The 17163-nt window shown below is 49.0% G+C and overlaps 3 protein-coding genes across 3 annotated transcripts; 1 reads left to right on the top strand and 2 right to left on the bottom strand.

The window, feature by feature from the left end:
- Positions 1 to 230: 230 nt before the first annotated feature.
- LTR84_009604 (uncharacterized protein) lies at positions 231 to 1204 on the bottom strand (the record flags this gene model as incomplete). The annotated part of the gene is made up of 2 exons (XM_064853143.1): positions 231 to 920; positions 974 to 1204. 2 exons carry the CDS (start codon positions 1202 to 1204, stop codon positions 231 to 233), a joined length of 921 nt encoding a protein of 306 aa, XP_064709542.1.
- Positions 1205 to 10258: 9054 nt separating this feature from the next.
- LTR84_009603 (uncharacterized protein) lies at positions 10259 to 11149 on the bottom strand (the record flags this gene model as incomplete). Its single annotated transcript, XM_064853142.1, has 2 exons — positions 10259 to 10976; positions 11034 to 11149. 2 exons carry the CDS (start codon positions 11147 to 11149, stop codon positions 10259 to 10261), a joined length of 834 nt encoding a protein of 277 aa, XP_064709541.1.
- A 1706-nt stretch (positions 11150 to 12855) lies between these two features.
- LTR84_009602 (uncharacterized protein) lies at positions 12856 to 15604 on the top strand (the record flags this gene model as incomplete). The annotated part of the gene is made up of 3 exons (XM_064853141.1): positions 12856 to 12969; positions 13020 to 14751; positions 14808 to 15604. The coding sequence occupies 3 exons, from the start codon at positions 12856 to 12858 to the stop codon at positions 15602 to 15604; spliced, it is 2643 nt and encodes an 880-aa protein (XP_064709540.1).
- Positions 15605 to 17163: the final 1559 nt, after the last annotated feature.

Raw genomic sequence — 17163 nt, 5'->3', positions numbered from 1 at the left:
AGCTGTCCCGTAGCAGGCAACGGGCTATAACCACTCACCACCATACCTCACGCCCCTTTTGCATTAAGGGGGGCCCGTTGAGAGACCTTTCGAAGCAAAAGAGTCAACCAAATGAAAAAGTCGGTGAGAGATCCAAGGTAATATCGTCAAATCAATTCTTGCTAAGGAGATGCCTCGTCTATTTCGTTGAGAGATGGAAAGAAATCTATGTATGAACCCATACCACCCCCCTAACGAGATTGAGGCGCATTACCCTGCGCTGGCTTTGAAGATGAGACGTGATTGTTCTTTACCTTTCCAGGTCGTGCTCCTTCGCACTTCTTACATTCACTGAACAAGTGCCCAAGTATCCAGCACTCGAGTGCGCCGAGATAAGCCTGAGTGCCTTCATTGGGGAGCTCATGGGCAATATAGAACATTATCCATACCCCTTCTGGACGACAAGGAAATCTCATTTTGATCAAGGCTTTTCGATTTACGACCAAGTCGCCTTTGGCGGTGCGGAGTGTCAGTTCTTCGTCAAGAGTTTGGAATTTTGCATCGCACTGTTTGGCCTTCTCCTCCGACATGATCGAGAATGTAGCCCCTGTGTCTTGAAGGATTGAAACCGCTGTTGTACCCCTGTTCGTTCTGACCCAGGCAGAAAGCCGCAAATGGCGTGCTACGCATTTACGAGCTGCCCGGTCTGCCTTACACCAGATGTGCAAAGAAATGCCGAGTGGCGGAGGTGCATCATCTGATTGTCGACGGTCGTCCTGGCTACGTGTCGGTGTTTGTCTCGCAGGTGAGTGTATGCCATGAGTCGGTGCGGCTGAAAACAGGTGGAAAGATTGCTGCACTGCTTTCAAGAGCTTGAAGCAATGTTCATTCACCTTATTGGCTGCCTGCACCTCGTCCTCGCGACCGATATCTTCTGCAGACTGGATGCTGATTAGAAATTGATTATGGCCCTGGAAAAATACTAGAGCCTTACATCGCCGGGAAATTGTACTATGCTGTTGATCTCTGTGGCCCAGCGCCGCAGGAACATGGCTTCCTGCTTGGACAGCCCTTTCTCGTAGTCGAAACTGAAATCCATCATTGCTATATTCTGTTCGAGGACATCCCAGGGGATTTCTCCGGGTAACGATCCAGATTCTTGCATCAGTATTGCTTCTGACTTCTCCATCCTCTTCAAAACCCCTTCCAGATATATCGCAGCCATCTTGGGAACTAATCTGCAGGCTAACATTGCGAGCGGTTGTGGAGATGGTGGGTTCAACGTCGACTACAGGTGAGGGACTCGTTGCCGCGGTACGAAAGTGAAGGGGCTCGTGTGAACGGGGTAGGAGTTTGGAAGTGGACGTAGTTGTTCAGAAGACGTCACAAAAACGAATTGCAATGCCTATGAAGCGAGTGCAGCGGTATCACAATATTGCAAAATGGAAAGGAAAGGCTCAAAAAGGATTGTGCGAACTCACATCTCCTGCCGGCGCCATGGCCAAAATTGGACCCAAGGCTACGACCCGTTTCCAATGGAAAAATCCAGTTGTTCAAGCACCTGGGTGGTGCTGACAACGGTTGAAAGCCAATGGTACGGTATAGGAGACGATCCAGTTGGAAGATGAGCCGGATCCCCAAATTTCATTTGTCGTAAGCATCGATACCAGACAGGATTGTAGAGGCACTCTCATGCAAAGATCCAGAACAATCGAACATGGAACCCACTAGAAGTGTTGTAACAAAACGCCTCAGAAAACGGCTGCCAATGAAGATGTTCGAAACGGTGACGATTGAGCAATCCTTGTTATCACGATCTCCAAAGGCCGTTAATGACCTGTCAAGTAGAGCCGGAACGTCCACCTCCAATACCAAGGGGTAACATGCTGCAATCAGACTGGAGGTATTGCAATCGACACATGCGGAGTCTGAGTCAATGAGACAGAGGCACAAGTTCTGTGCTTCAGTTTTGAGGAAAACTTGAGAGGAAAACTTGAAAAGAGATGCTCTTTGACCTGCCGACATACTCATGAGTTTCGCGAGCTCGCTGCGTGCCTGTAGAATTGACTCCGTCAGCTCCGTGGTGCCCGTGGTCGTAGTGTCGGGCTCCAGGGTGAATTGGGTTAAGGGTGTGTCTAGGTGAGCTTGGTACGGCCCTGGCGCCGAAGTGCTTAGTTGTGGGACTTGCTGTTACTTAGGAAGCGTCCCCCCAAACCCAAGTCATTGTTAGTTTCGAACTTGGCGAATTCCTTCCCTCAGGACTGCAGAACATCCAAGATCCTTCGATGTAACAACATGCCGTAGGAGAGATCTTTTCGACGAAAGTACATCGATGTAGATGCTCACACTTCGACATCCGCCACGAAGAATCCTGGCAGTAGCACTCGACACTGTCACGATACGTACCTAGGCACGGTAGGCCGAGCATTTGCTTCATGCACACGTGATGCAGGTATGTTGTGGGTCACGTGAAAAATGCCACGCAATAATGCCACCGTTCATACTCGGCGGTCACCGAACTGTCTTTTAAGGTGGTAATATGGCAACATCGGCAAAACTCTTCGATCCATGTCCATGGGTTGCAAGGACACTTGCGACCCGTTGCAAGTAAGAAAGTTGTCTTTGGCAGTTGATATTGAGTTAATACTAATAGTGGTTCCAATGCTTCTGCGCTTGTGCCGAACCCGATTCCTCGGACAACTGCCCGAGCCGCAGCATGATCCTGCGAGCTGAGTGGTCCTAATCAGTGCTTAGCTGACAGACCAGTCCACAGAAGGAAAGAGCAGGCTTTGGAGACGCAAAACATCGTGTGTGAGACCGAATGATGGAAAGTGATGAGGCTTTCCTGGATGAGAGAGAGAGGGTGCGTGTGTGGGAAGCAGCCCTTAATATCTATCCTGCAGCACTTCTTCTGAGGTGGAATTAGGGATCCCAACGCGGGATCTTACTCGTTCAAGCTGCAGCAGTTAACCTCAGTGACCTTGCTAGAACCGTGTCGAATTCAGCCAGTCAAAGTCCAGAGCGAGGCACCATCTCATCACACCTTGTGAAGCATTGGCACAATCCTTGCATTGGCACTACCATTCTGCATGAACTGCCGTTCGTTGATCTACGGCAATGAGCACAGCGACTTGTGCATCACTGGTCACCGGCACAGCCGCGATGCTCATATTTCTTGACTGGCGGGCGTATGAAGATTGTAGCCCTTGACCGGTCGTCGAGGCACAGAGTCGACAGCTCATCGTTGTTTTGAGCCTGCCCTGGCTGATATATCTACTCCGAGCGAGAACCTTTGCTATGGCTGACTATCTACCGGACCAGATCTCGCGTGGTCGCAAACTTCCAGCGTGTGCAATTCGAATTCAGTATGCAATCCTACGATAATCTTGCAGCCCACATGGGCTGCTGTAAAGGACTTCTCATATTTCGCCGCTTTCCTATCCTCCATGCCAGGAACCTATTGCTATACCAAGCTGAAATCATGGAGAAGCAAACTCAATTGACCACAGCCATTCAGATTGATCGAGAGTCAAACAATGCAGAGAGGATGTCGTTTGCCTCGGACTTCCGTGCAATGATGCAATCCCACTTAGTGTTCGAGGAACCAAGCCTCAGTCAGAAAAAGATTGCTTTGGAGCTCAGAATTCTGCTGAAAGAGCAGGGTAGGCCGTTCCCCAATTGTCCGTTCTGAACAGCCCAGCTCAAAACCTTTTAGGCGAGGCATTGCTGCTGATGAAGAAGCTAGCTGAGCTCCCCCCCGTCGATGCAACCGACCTCGAGACTCTAAGAGAGGTTCAACGTGGACGAGGGGGTGACAGCTTTCTCAAAAGTACTGAAGGCTTCACTTGGGAGGAATCGAATGAGTTTGATTTGACATCACTGTTGAGTCGCCGACAAGAGATGGACTCAGTCTCGAATTGGCTTAGCTGGTTCCGGACAGAGATTTTCCACAAGTACTGGGGATATAAGTCTTCCAGCAAGGTTCGGATTCCCGCCAATTGGGCACCTGATTATTCTCCTCCAATGCGTTCTTATTCAGAACAGACCTCCAGCAGCTTTGTCAATGTTCTGAGAGTAGTACTTGGCCCAACTCTTACCACGACAAGCGCACTGTGCCTGTTCTTCATCAATGACTCTATCAAGCAGATGGGCGTCGTTGTTTTGTCTAGCTTCCTCTTCAGTACAATGCTGGCACTGATCACTGTTCCTACTAGAACAGAGACAGTCGTAGCGACTGCTACCTTCACCGCAGTTCTGGTTGTGTTCGTTGGCTCGAATGCACAAAGTTCTTTTTGTCGATGTTGAGATGTTGTCTTGTGTGCACAGGTTATATTGCTTTTATGAGGAGGGTATTAGGATAGGAAACAGATGAAGCCAGATAGCTGCTGTGCATGAACACCATCGATTCCCTGAAGACTTCTCACGAGAGCTTATCCACTCTCCAGTCTGAGCTTGATCCGTATTTTGCTGAGCATGAAGCGATGTTCTATCATACGAAAGCGCTCCTGATTGACCCATTGACTGATTGGGAGGTCGCCCAGAATTCCGGCCCGAAAGCCAAAGCCCGCATTGCGAGTGGTGGTCAGCCTCTCGTTGTCGGTCTTAACGCCGCAATCGTAGAGCGAACAAGGCCTCGCGGTGTAGAAATAGTCTCTGAGAAGATCGGCTGGTAGGTTGGGCACCACTTAGACACTTCATCGGCCCCATGCAGAATGTAACCGGAGAAGCGGGCATTTCTGGATCGGACCACTGGCACTGGCAAGCGTTGCGCATCATGCATTTGCGCCAAGCCAACCAAACCATTGTGCGCCGTGCATCACTGCAATGCAGCATGAAGCAAAATGTGCATTAGCTCCAGAACAAATGTCTGCCCCCTTGTACTTAGTCTATTTCATCAGGGCTTACAACCAAGTATCGGATGTTGGCAGCGGAACGGCAGACAGGATCTGCTGCATTCTGGCAAACATTGCCGCAGGCTGCCTGTTCACTCCCTATCTAATGACACTACGGTAGAGCCCCCTACCCTGCAAGGTAGGATCACGGATGGCTGCCGTTCCCACAAGTCCAGTTTCTGTCACAAGCCATGTCTTACAACCCCTTCGAATACTTGGTACACTCGCAGTGATAAAAAGTAAAATGAATGATCAATATGTACTTCACACATTTTCTCCTCGTGGAATTTAGCCTGAATAAGGTATTTTTGGCGCAGAATTCGTCTGAAAGGGGCTTTCTCTCCTTCTCTCGAGCATTGAGTAAAGCCATGGGCGCCTTCGTTCTTACCGTGCCCTTGCTAAAAGCCCGAACTCGGTATTGTTACAGGGAGCACCCTTGTGCCTGTCTATCACAAACGCCTGCCTTTCAATGCGACCAATTGATTTGGCCCAGATTGAATAGGGCCATTGACGCCCAACCTTAGACTAGTCGGCGTCTTGATCGCCCTTCAGATGGGCTGAGCCGGGGCAACTTTGACAGAGAATATGTGCAGGATGCAAAAGAACATCTTTGATACTGTTAGCCAAGGAGGCAAACTCGACGGCCCCAGTGAGTGTCCTTGCGAAGTATAGCAGTATGCAAGAAAAACATGACCGCCCCAAATGGCCCAGAGAACGGAGTGCTCATCGGGCTGGCTGTTAAGCTCAATGAAGAGTGCCTAGACCACCAGTAAAGAACAATTAGGCCCCACGACCAGCCAGGTACTTCTCAGCAACTTCATTGGCAACAAAAACCTTGCCCGTTGCACAACTCGGGTGAAACTGCTACTCAGAGGATCTCCAGGAAGAAATTCCAGCACAGTTACACAAACTGCGGGCAGGCAATTGAATGGTTCCAATAGTTTTTCCCTCCCAAACCTCCACAGACACAGCACGTTCTTCGCTCTCAGTATTGATTGACTGACTTGAACTTTTTCAAACTTCCCTGCTTTTTCTCGTTTCTGGGCTGCCCGAAACTTCTGGGAGTAGAAGAAGGGCCTGCGTGATTTCCTAAACCATTTCTGCTACCACACAGCCTTGCGAATCTCAATCCTGACCTATTCTGTACCGCTAAACGTAGTCAGAACGAGATGCGCATCAGCTGAAATTCATGCCAGTTGGTTTTATCACATCAAACATGCCAACATCTATTCGTATCTCTTATATCATTTTGTGATATTGAGGTTGAATTAGCATGGGTGGGTCACGGGGAGCGAATCTCCGCCGGGTAGATGCATAAGCGCCATCAGAGCTATTTTGACTCGGTTGCCCATCTGTCCCTGACAGAAGCCCCAGCGTTGATGCTGTCGATCAAAGTACTTTCCAAAACATCAAACACGCAAGATAGGCATGGAGACTTCGTACGTCGTCAAGACAATGAGGGTTCATTGCCTAGGCTGTGAAGCCGATCACAGTACGGCGGAGGAACCACGGGACAAGGAGAATGTTATGAACAGCAAGGAAAGAGGGACCGCAGGTACCGATAACGATTCCACAGGGGCGGAATAGTCCCATACCGAACCATGTGCCGTCCCAGCTGAAGTGGCTGGTCTGAAGGAAGAGCGGTGAACGACAATCCCAGCAGTCTGGGCATGGAATTACTCGACCCAAACCGTGAAGGGAATAGCTTTCCCACTTGCGTGTTGTCAAGTCTGCTTGAATGCCTCCATTGACGTCTGGTGCGCAGTACTATTCAGGCAGGTGAGAGAAATCTTGTTTCAGCTATGTTTCGAACCTGGAGGCTTTCTACATGAACATCTTCGAGTGTCGCACTTCAGCCTTGCCGTCCGCAAGGCTGGGCACGGTACCGTGAACAATATGAGATCTGTTGCTACCGATACAATGCAGAATCTGATCATGGATTTGATTCTGTTTAGCTGAGCATGTTATCTAGATTGATGTGCTTCGTGTCTCACCACTGACATTGCTCTCGTGTCCCGCATCAATCTCGTAAGGCTGAGGTTGATTCTGACGCCTGCTGGCACTGGAGTACGGATCGCCATGGAAGAACGGACACTCAAGGCTTGAGGGCTACCTTATGCATGAAGTTCGTATGGGTTCATGTTCGCCTACAGATTCTCAGACCAGGAAAACGTTCTGCGCATTCAGAATTGGTTCTCAGGTTTGCGCCTGAGCTCCCCCTTCCTCCAACATTCTGCCGAAGATCGTCCATGTGGAACAAATGTGCTGATTTGAATAGAGTGAAAGATAGTGAGCACACAATTGTGAGAACAGTCAAGAGTGTTTGACTACGGTCACCACTACTAGATTGACGAAATACATCCTGAGATTCAGCAAGTCTGTCTTCAAGTACCACAACCTGCTTCTCTACGCCAATACTCTTGGTCTAAACGAAAGTCTGACAACTATCCAGCATACCTTCATAACCTGCGTTAGACACAATTCAAATTCCAATCCTGTTGGATACACAGTGAGCAACGGCCAATATCTTCTACTACGGCTGGTGATCGGGCAGTGGAAAAGAAGGCATGAAGGAGCGCAAGTCTACCGATGTCTCACGTTTACCAGCTAGCGAATTCCGAGGTAGCTCCAAGTTTAGCTTTAACATAACTTGATTTGCCAACGAATTCTGCTATAGCTTAAGCTGGATGATTAGATCTGATTCTTTGGGTAGAACTAGTCCGCACGGTAAGCATAGAGATCTGGAGAGACGGTTGTTACTTTCCTGCCCTGTTAGTTGGATTATCCTGAGTTCGGTAGCAGTGCCTCATGGTGTCTCGGGACCATCTTGGTGAAGACGAAGAGCCTTTCGGAAAATGATCCAGTGCGCTGGACTTGAAGGAGTGGTACTCTCGAGACTCAAGTGAGAGATCTTTCCTCTTCCCTTGCCATAGCAAAACTTACCCTTAGACTCGTGGAGAGCAAGTTTCGCTCAATTTGAGTGCACTCTTTCGTAGCTTCGGTGGGGATATCGAATCCAGAAGGTTTTGTTTTCGCAGCCTGGGCAAGGTAACTGTGCGTCCTGGGGTAGTAGGGCAGACGTTGCGAGGCGTTTTCTGCAGAGATTGGGCTCAAGATATTGGAATTGACAATGGAGTTGATACTTTACTGAGATTGAATTTTTTATTTTCAAGCTAGCTGTACTAAAAACTTCCATTCCTTTCCTCCCTTCTCGAATCCTTGGGAATGCAGCTTCTTCGTTGGCCATGGAGCTCTTGAAGACTAGGAAGGAGCACTGACCTTCGTGGCTAGGTGAGTGTTGTAAGGGGGCGGAAGCACGGAGAGAGGGTACGAGGAAGCAAGAAAGAAAGGAGTAACTGAGGACCCGCCGCCACCCGCGTCCTCGGCCTCCTACAGCCTGCGCTGTGGAAGACCGAGGGTGCGCCTCAGTTGTCTTGGGGTGGGAAGGGAGAAGAGGGGAGAGAGGAAGATAAAAGAAAAGTTGAGGACCCTCCGACCAACCCGCACCTAGGCTGCCAGCAGAACGTACCCCATCGTCAGAACCAGAGCCAACTAACAATGGAGATTAGTAGTTCAACAACGAAGGCCTGCCTTATACCTAGGTGCGCCTTAAATCTTACCTTTGGGAATTTGTTGGAGAGGAAAGAACAAAGGAGTAGAAGCTGTAAGGGCAGAGGGGGATTATATAGACTCTGAGGCAGTGCCAAGAGCGGCCCATTTGCTTCACTGATCAGGAATCAGAAAGCGAGAAGTGAAGGATCTGATCGCTGCCTGAGTGTAAGTGAATGAAGTCAATAGCCGGGGATCAGAGTAAACATCACTGCTCAGTACCCGCTCGGTGATTCGGTGAAGGCAATCTGATTGTAAAGTTTGTCAGTCATAAACTGATATCAATCCGTGGTGGATGTGATACTTCTGGTACTTGCATCCTTCGAGCAATAGGATTTATGGTTCAGCCTGGTGAACCCACTCGCAAAGCAGAACAAACCTACGATGTCAATCGCCAGATTATTCGCCAGATCAAACCACCCACCCTCCAAGGACCCAAACTATCAGATATCCTAGCCTTGACTTCAGCGAACTCCACTTGCTCCTCTTGACTTGTTCAGCCTTGCTACAGAACGGAGCCGGATTCATGGCAACCTCCGGTCGCTTGGGCCCACCCTAGCTACCAACACACTCCACTGCGATTCAAGGGTCCGTACCACTGTCCATATGATTTCGTCATAGTGTCGCCTGACCCATCAGAGTCTCTCAAACAGAGTCCATAACTGCAAAATACACAAGCACGTGGAAGGACCAACCCCTCCCACCATGATTGACTTTGAAAACCGAAGAGAGTAAATCAGGCAACAAAATGACTCATTGCCCAGCATACTAAAGAGTGGAAAATTGTGCGTGCCATCAGAGCTTGCTTCCAGCACAATGAAAAAGAGAAGTGCACGAACATAACATTGATTGTGGTAAGAGCCTCAAGAGTCGAGGTTTACTGACAACGGAACCAGAAACAAAGAGACATAACAATCAGGACAAAGAACAAGATAAAGATCAAAAGATAACGAGGAAGCAGTTCGCCATTGAACTGAGTTGTAAGCAAATGATGCTGCCCGCATGGGTATTCTGGTCATTCATGATACGCTCAGGGATTCGGCAGCCTCGAAGCAAGAAATATGGGGACAAGTTACCTTTGAAAGAGTGGGTTCCATATGCGAGTATGACATGCAGATACTACTCCCAATGGCAGACCCGCTGTTCGGTTGCCTGTCGCCCACCAAGGTACCTTTCGCAGCCTCCCAGATACTTGAGCATGCTCAAACTCAGGACGCCTTGGTCAGATTTGCCAGTGATCATGTGTGCGTGTTGCTCACGTTACCTGCTAGTAGATGCAATTCTTAACCCCAGAATGTACGGGTGATAGTCTGCTTCCAATGTAGCTGAAGAGAAGTCAAAACAAACATTGAGCAAAGCTGTTCAAGTTGGTGCACGAGGCTGCCACATGTCTCGGCCAAAAAAAGGGGGTGGGATTTAGTCAGGTCGTAACGGGCATGAGATTCCGTGGGTTCCGATGGCCCGTAGGCGTCCCGGAGCACATCCCCAGCAGCACCCTCAAGGCGCCTTCAAACCTCGTTTTCCATCTAGCCATCTTTGAATGATGTTATACCACTCTCAAGGTTCAATCATCCATACCGGGCAGAGTCTTCAGCTCCATGCTTAATAAATAAAGGGAAAAACCTGTTTACCAAATGGTGTCAAGAGGGTCAGCTTCCTGTGGCTCAAGCAAAAGGCACAATCTAGAAGTGCTTACCAACGCGAAATCTTCGAATAATATTCTTCGTCTTCGAACAGAGATGCTGGGCTGGGTCTCATGGCCTGCAGCACCGCTTCCACTACGTTTGAGTAATCCAAGCCACCTTCCCGAGATCGATGGCAACTTTCGCGAGCATATTAAACTCTTCTCCTTCGCTTATTTCATCATCCGAGACCTCACCGAGGCTCTTCAGTGAGGCATTGTTCTCGCTCGAGAATAATTCTGCGAGTAAGACACCAATACTGTGGAAACCCCTCCGAATCAATTCTTTATGCCACACTTTGACACAATGGTCCATCGTTGGTATTGTCGCAAACTCAAATCCAAAACACGACTGCTTTCGGGGAGGATCATTTTTCGTCATCATGATCAATTGCAGTCTGCATGAACATACATCAGCTTCAAACCCGTAGTGCCGCCACAGAAGCGCGCTTTCCGTGATTTTGAGGGCAAGTTCCACCTTTCTGGTTCGGGGCAGTTCCAGTGACACCGCCGTGCGCTTTTGTTTGTGCTCGAGCCTTTGATAATCGTGGCCTTGCAGGTTCCGGAAACAGAGATATCGTGTTGGCTTGCCTGTCTGAACCACTGGAATGTATGCTTCTCGAATGGTCTGGTCGGCCAAATCTTGTAGGGCTTCCCCAAATTCAGTCCGTCGATGGCTGATTTGCCCAGAGTTCTCTGATAGTTCTACACTCAACAGTGGTAATCTGAGCCAGTGGACTGTAGAATGAGGATTCGGTGGTGATGCCTCGGCAATGCCGGGTTCGAGGTTTGCGTCTTGAGGCGGGTGTGATGTACTATTTTACATCTGCGGGTGATCCTTTTCAACTCGACAAGGCGGCCACGTTTTCCACTTCCAGGAGCAAAGTCCAGAGCCAAATCCTGGGAGCAAGAGACTGTCTTTGTCCAGGACGAGGGACTTTTGTATCGACTGGCTAGTTCGTGCAAGGTGGGCGAATGCTCTCGGCATTGCTGAGCAAGGAAAACCAGATATGTCTTGTGCTGAATGATGTCCCTCTCTAAAAGTTCGTCGCCTTCTTTAACCTTCCCTGTGTCACGTATATTGGGCTCGGCTTCTGCATGAAGCTTTTCGATTAGCTTTTCGATCTCATTGACACACTGCCTGACTTCTTTCAGGTTCTCCCATTTTAGCGAGCGTTTGAGAGTAGCTCCTTCTGGGTGGTCAACGACGAAGTAATCAGCCTTTTCTTTAATGGCTCAGGCTGCAATTCGATTTTTACTTAGTATTTTCAAATTGACTGACCGGCGCACCTTCGCCATCTCCCTGGGCGTACACAACTACAACGTGTGGGGCGCCATGACGATCTCGGAAGACACTGATATCAAGCGAATAGCGAAAGAATATTTGGATGGGAGTATACCAGACGCAAGGTGGTTCAATATGGACCGTCGAAAAATGACTGTGGCAGAAGGCGATATCGCGACTTTGGCGATCGGAAAGGGGAGAACCTTTGGCTAGAGACGGGTGGCCCAGGCAACTTCTCCGGCTGGTAGGTTCCAGAGAAGACCAGGTAAGCATGACAGCCTTCAATATATATATGTTATCAGAGTAAAGGTCAACATCTTGATTGTGAAAGACAAGATCTCTGCAATCCTACCCATTTGGGAGACTTCTTGTTGCTTCTCGTTGTTACAATGCTTTGAGTCCTGGACTCCTAGTTGAGATAGATGAGTCAAGGGGCGATCTATCTGAATTGATACTCAATTGGTGGAATTGTGCCTATTCAATATATGTTACTCCTAGCAATAGTCTTGGTGCGAGGAAGAAGATTGATGCTGGGTGTAATGATCACTTGTCGGACCAAACAACACAGACCATTGCATCGTGGATTGGATCGAAGGAGGTAAGCTAAGAAAAAGAAACAAGAATGTAGAAATCACGAGCTTAGGGGTACTGATCGTTAGCAGTTCATCGTGCGCTTGTCCTGGACGGAATTGGGCTTTATTTTGACAAGTACCTCGTATGCACAAACGCATCCGACTTGGAATGCATGGCGCATTTTCTTGACGGCTGCTTCCGGTGTGATGCCCGTGTACATACCTAAGCTTGGCAGATCTCTTTCGAAATTGATATCTACATAAGTAACTTTTGTACAACTTACATTGAAAACCGAAAGTTATCCAGCGACCTGCTCCCTGCTACATTGCACTTGATACTTAGTATCTCAAGCCGAATCACTTATGATGACTTTCGTTCCATGCCGCCCAACCAGGGGTGGCCGAAAGGCACAGCACAGACTCCTTCCGCCCTATGGGAGTGGAGCAACCCAGGAATCATTTTCCTGACAGCAATCAGCAAAGCACCTAACACCACTGCCAATTATGCTAATGGTGAACATGTTTGACACCTGGAAGCTGACAGCACCAATCCTGAACCTTGTCCCTTGCTTCAGCGTGACCAACGTGTCAACAAACTGTTATAATTTTATCTCTTGCTGGAGGACTAAATCCCATTGCGTTGGCTAAGCCTTTGAGGTAATCTCTGGACAGATGGACGTGCACAAACTATTGCACCCGCAGTAAGTAACCCAGAAGAGTTAAAAACGCAGAAAGCCTTCGAAATGGCTCCCACGTTCAACTCAACTCCTTTGGTCTTTCTCCGAGGTTCACGCAGTTTTCCGCCTGCGTCCAAACTGGCGTCAAGCATCTTTCAAGATGCGTCCACTCCTTTTGTCGTTTATTACAATTTTGCCAGTTGCTCTTTGCCAATATGTTCTCACTGATGACTATACGTCTGGCGTGTTCGCAGACGAATTCAACTTCTTCACTGTGAGTATACCAAAGCTGACTGAGCCGATCGAGAGCTTAATGAAAATCAGGGCAATGACCCCACCAATGGTTACGTGAATTACCTCAGTCAGGCAGATGCAGTCAGTTCTGGTTTGCTCCGAACTTATAATGATGGCAGTGTCTACATGGGAGTAGATGACACCAATGTTGCCACTGGACGAGGTCGCAATAGCATTCGGATCGAAAGCAAAAAGACCTACAATCATGGCCTTTTTATACTCGACCTGGCACACATGCCAGGCGGACAGTGTGGAACCTGGCCAGCTTATTGGTTGAAAGGCCCTCAAGCACCGGCATACAGCGAGCTCGACATAATCGAGGGAATAAATCTTGACTCGACAAGTTTGATGTCAGTGAAGACGAATCAAGCATGTTCCATCAGCCAGCAACCCATGACAGGAACATTAAAGACCACCGATTGCAACATCAACACTGGAGGCATTGTAGGTTGCTCCATTAACTCTGCCAGTCCAGCCACATACGGAACCGGGTTCAACAATCTTGGTGGAGGAGTGTATGCTACCGAATGGACAAGTAATGCTATAACTATTTGGTACTTTGCTCGGAACGCCATACCGGCTGATATCACGGCTGGCACCCCCAATCCGCAGCTCTGGGGCGTACCACTGGCGAAATTTGCCCCGAACTGCAGACTTGATGACAACTTTGTGAACCAAAACATTGTCATGAACATCGATTTCTGTGGTGACTATGCGGCTGACCCATTCTTTTACAACCAAAATCCCACTTGCACTTCTCAAGCTGCAAGCTGCAATGATTTCGTCAAGAACAATCCAGGCGCTTTCACTGAAACATATTGGCGCATTAATCAGCTCAAAGTCTATCAATTCTCGACGGGCAGCTCAACTTCTAGCTCAACGTCGTCCCCGAGCCCAGTCCCTCAATCAACTACCTCAGGCTTGAGTAGTTCAATGTCTACCACATCGCAGAGCCTGGCCATTACCACATCTAGCAGCTATATTGCATCTACTGGCAGTGTAGTGCAACCACCTTCGTCAAATATCCTACCTATCGGCGGTTCGACCACCTCATCTACTGGCTACAACGTATTCACTTCAGGTCTACCACCTTCGTCATCATCGAATATCCTACCTATCGATGGTTCAACCACGACATCTGCTGGCTACAATGTGCTCACTTCAAGTCTACCACCTCCATCGTCATCCTCAGTCCAACCGGCGCAGGGTTCAACCACAACTTCGTCGTTTTTCGTGTACACTGGCTTACCGCCTCAGCCAACGAGCAGTAGCTCAACCACAACGTCGTCGTTTTTCGTGTACACTGGCTTGCCACCTCAGCCAACGAGCAGTAGCTCATCAACTACAAGCTTGTTGTCCCCTTCCTCTTTGTCTTCTAGTGGGTCAAGTACAACTGCTCCATTGTATTCCTCCGTTGGACCAATTGGTGGCTCAACGACCAACACCATCCCACAGTCGACCAATGGGCCACTCTTGGGGTCGACATCGACCAGTTCATTACAGTCTCTCACATCGAGTTCAAGTTTCGCCGTTAATCCAAATCTTGGTTCCACAACAAGTTCCACTTCAGGCATATCTGTGGCTCAAAGTAGCACCTCTGCGTCTCCCTACTCTGGTACGACAAGCCCGACGAGCCTGAGTAGGAACAGCTCAAAGGCTGCAACATCATCCAGTCAGACTACAAAACGATCGGGCCAAGCAGGTAATGGAGGATGGGGTGGCCAAGTAATTTCCTCCACAGTGATAACGACAACGTTGAAAGGTAAAGCAAATCCTGATATAAATATATTTGGATAATACTAATGTCCGACCTTCCAGGAACTTGGGTTGAACCCTGCCCTACTGGTCTCACAACGAAAACGACCACACTTGTGACCACCCACTGCGGATGCACAAGAGAGCCTCTCCCAACGTTCTCATTGACTACCACCACGATCACATGTCCTGCAGGTTGGCCAATCACAACTCCATTCGTTGTCGTTAAACCCGTGCGACCACAACCCACGGGGCATGAAGTAATTGTCACTACCGAGCCTGGTGGTAAGATAATCACAATCACTCGTCCTGTGATTACTCCGACACAGACTGTCATTTTGCCAGTAACTGTCGTACCATTGCCTCCAATGGCTCCAAATGGACTAGGGTCAGCCGGAGCACCGCCAGGAACTTTAGTAACCAAGACTGGGTCGTTAGTCAACTCAAATTATGGCTATGGACCTGTTGGAAGCAGTTCTCCAACCCCACCAGCCAATGCCCCAGCTGCGTTCCCTCATGCACCTGGGGTCACCGACCCAGGCTCCGGTGTCAGTCCTGGAGGCTCCGACAGCTCTGGTTACCAAGTCAATGGCGACGGCTCAAGCGTCACCAACGAGCCAAGCAATGGCCATCAGAACGAAGCTAGCGGTAGTGGTGGTTCCAGTCCTGCGTCAAACAACGGAGGATCCAGTTACAACGGTGAGTCGTACGGATCCAATGACCCCGGAGCGCCAGCTCCTAGCTCGAGCTCTTGGATTTCGACTTACACTGGGGCCGCTGCCACTGTGGTGGCCAGCTCGACTCTTCTGCTTTCCTTGGCGATTGTAGCCTTCATCTTTCTAGAGTTGTCTGTGGTTTAACGACCGCATAAATTTGTTTGGGTTTAACCTACAATATTCTAATGACTAATTGAAACCGGTTAACAACTACGAAACATCTATTCGCGGTTCATACATGAATGCTGAAAGGCATTGAATGTTGAGAGGACTTGTAGTAATTTTGATCTGCCCGTCGTCTGTCGAATATGGTAAAGGTCACACGTAACATTTGCTGGACTAAACACATTGGTTCAAGAAGCTCGTCAACTTACCAGCCAAGCCTCCTTTCATATATTTGGGCCAACCGCGTTCGTAGACTTCCACGATGGTGATGCAGCTAGCCGCATTTTGGCGGTGACCGCAGGGCTTTGTTCAGTGGTCTTGTTATGAACGGGTCAGGATTGATAGATATCCAAGTACCAACCCGTCGTATGCGGCATGAAGAAGACGAACTTTTCTGCCAAAGAATGGGCAGTACCATCATGTCTGAAATGTCATTTCCCGTTCTGTATTACCAGGAAGCATGTCACATGCAGAGTTCGCGTGCCTCTTGTCAGTGAACAGCATCTGGAAGGAGATACTTTATATCCAGGCCATTCTCTCCAAGCATTAGGACGACCTAACATCCATCTCTCACCATTCTTCAGACCTCTCCACCAGACATAATCGAATTCAGTCGACGCGACCACATGCAAGATTTCAATATGCACCTCAGTCGATATATCATTTCTTGCCCTGTATTCCTCTTCCTTACCACCACGCAAGCCTTCACATTTATAGCACGCTCCGATGTCAACGGACCATGCACGGGATCAGGCGGCAATCCCGGGGTATGCATCTCGACCAGCGATTGCACTCAAGACGGGGGCAGTTATACTTCAAATGCATGCCCGGGAACGCCGAATAACATCAAATGCTGCACCAAGTCCAAGTGCGGCACGGGAGACAAAGGAAACTGCCGTTTCACATCTTCCTGTGCCTCTGGAGTTACCGAGGCCAATAAATGCCCAGGGCCCACCAACTTCAAATGCTGCATGCCGGCTGGCAGTGGATATCCAACGCCGAAGATTCCAAGCGCAAGCTCGGGGTGCAAGCAAGTGGCCAGGGATGGAGCAAAAGCCATTGTCGATGCTTTCCCAGGCAAGATCAAAGAGATCGGATGTATCAGGAAATGTGACAATCCGAGCTCGAGCGATCATTGTACTGGGATGGCGACTGATATGATGGTTGCCAAAGGAGGAGTTCGTTACTCACATTTATCCCCAGTCCATGTGTTCCATTCATCACTGACTGGGTTTCCCCACCATAGCAAAAAGTCTCAACGGGCGAACCGATCGCCGAATGGGTGATGCGTAAAGCCAGCTCACTCAAAGTCGACTACGTGATGTGGGGACAGAGGATCTGGAGTCCAAGCAGGGACTCGGTCAAGCCGTGGTCACAGTGGCGATACCAGGCTTGCACAGTCATCAAGAATTGTGTCAATGGCGATCGTGGCAGCAATACTGCGAATCATTGGTGAGTATCATCGTTGCGGCCGGCGTGTCTGGTAATTGATTGGTATGCCAGGGATCATGTTCATGTGAGCTACGAGTCTTAACGGG

The sequence above is a fragment of the Exophiala bonariae genome (genome assembly GCF_035927105.1).
Source record: "Exophiala bonariae strain CCFEE 5792 chromosome Unknown scaffold_4, whole genome shotgun sequence".
Taxonomy (NCBI): domain Eukaryota; kingdom Fungi; phylum Ascomycota; class Eurotiomycetes; order Chaetothyriales; family Herpotrichiellaceae; genus Exophiala; species Exophiala bonariae.
The sequence above is the reverse complement of the archived record's forward strand: the minus strand, read 5'-3'. Positions and strand labels throughout refer to the sequence as shown.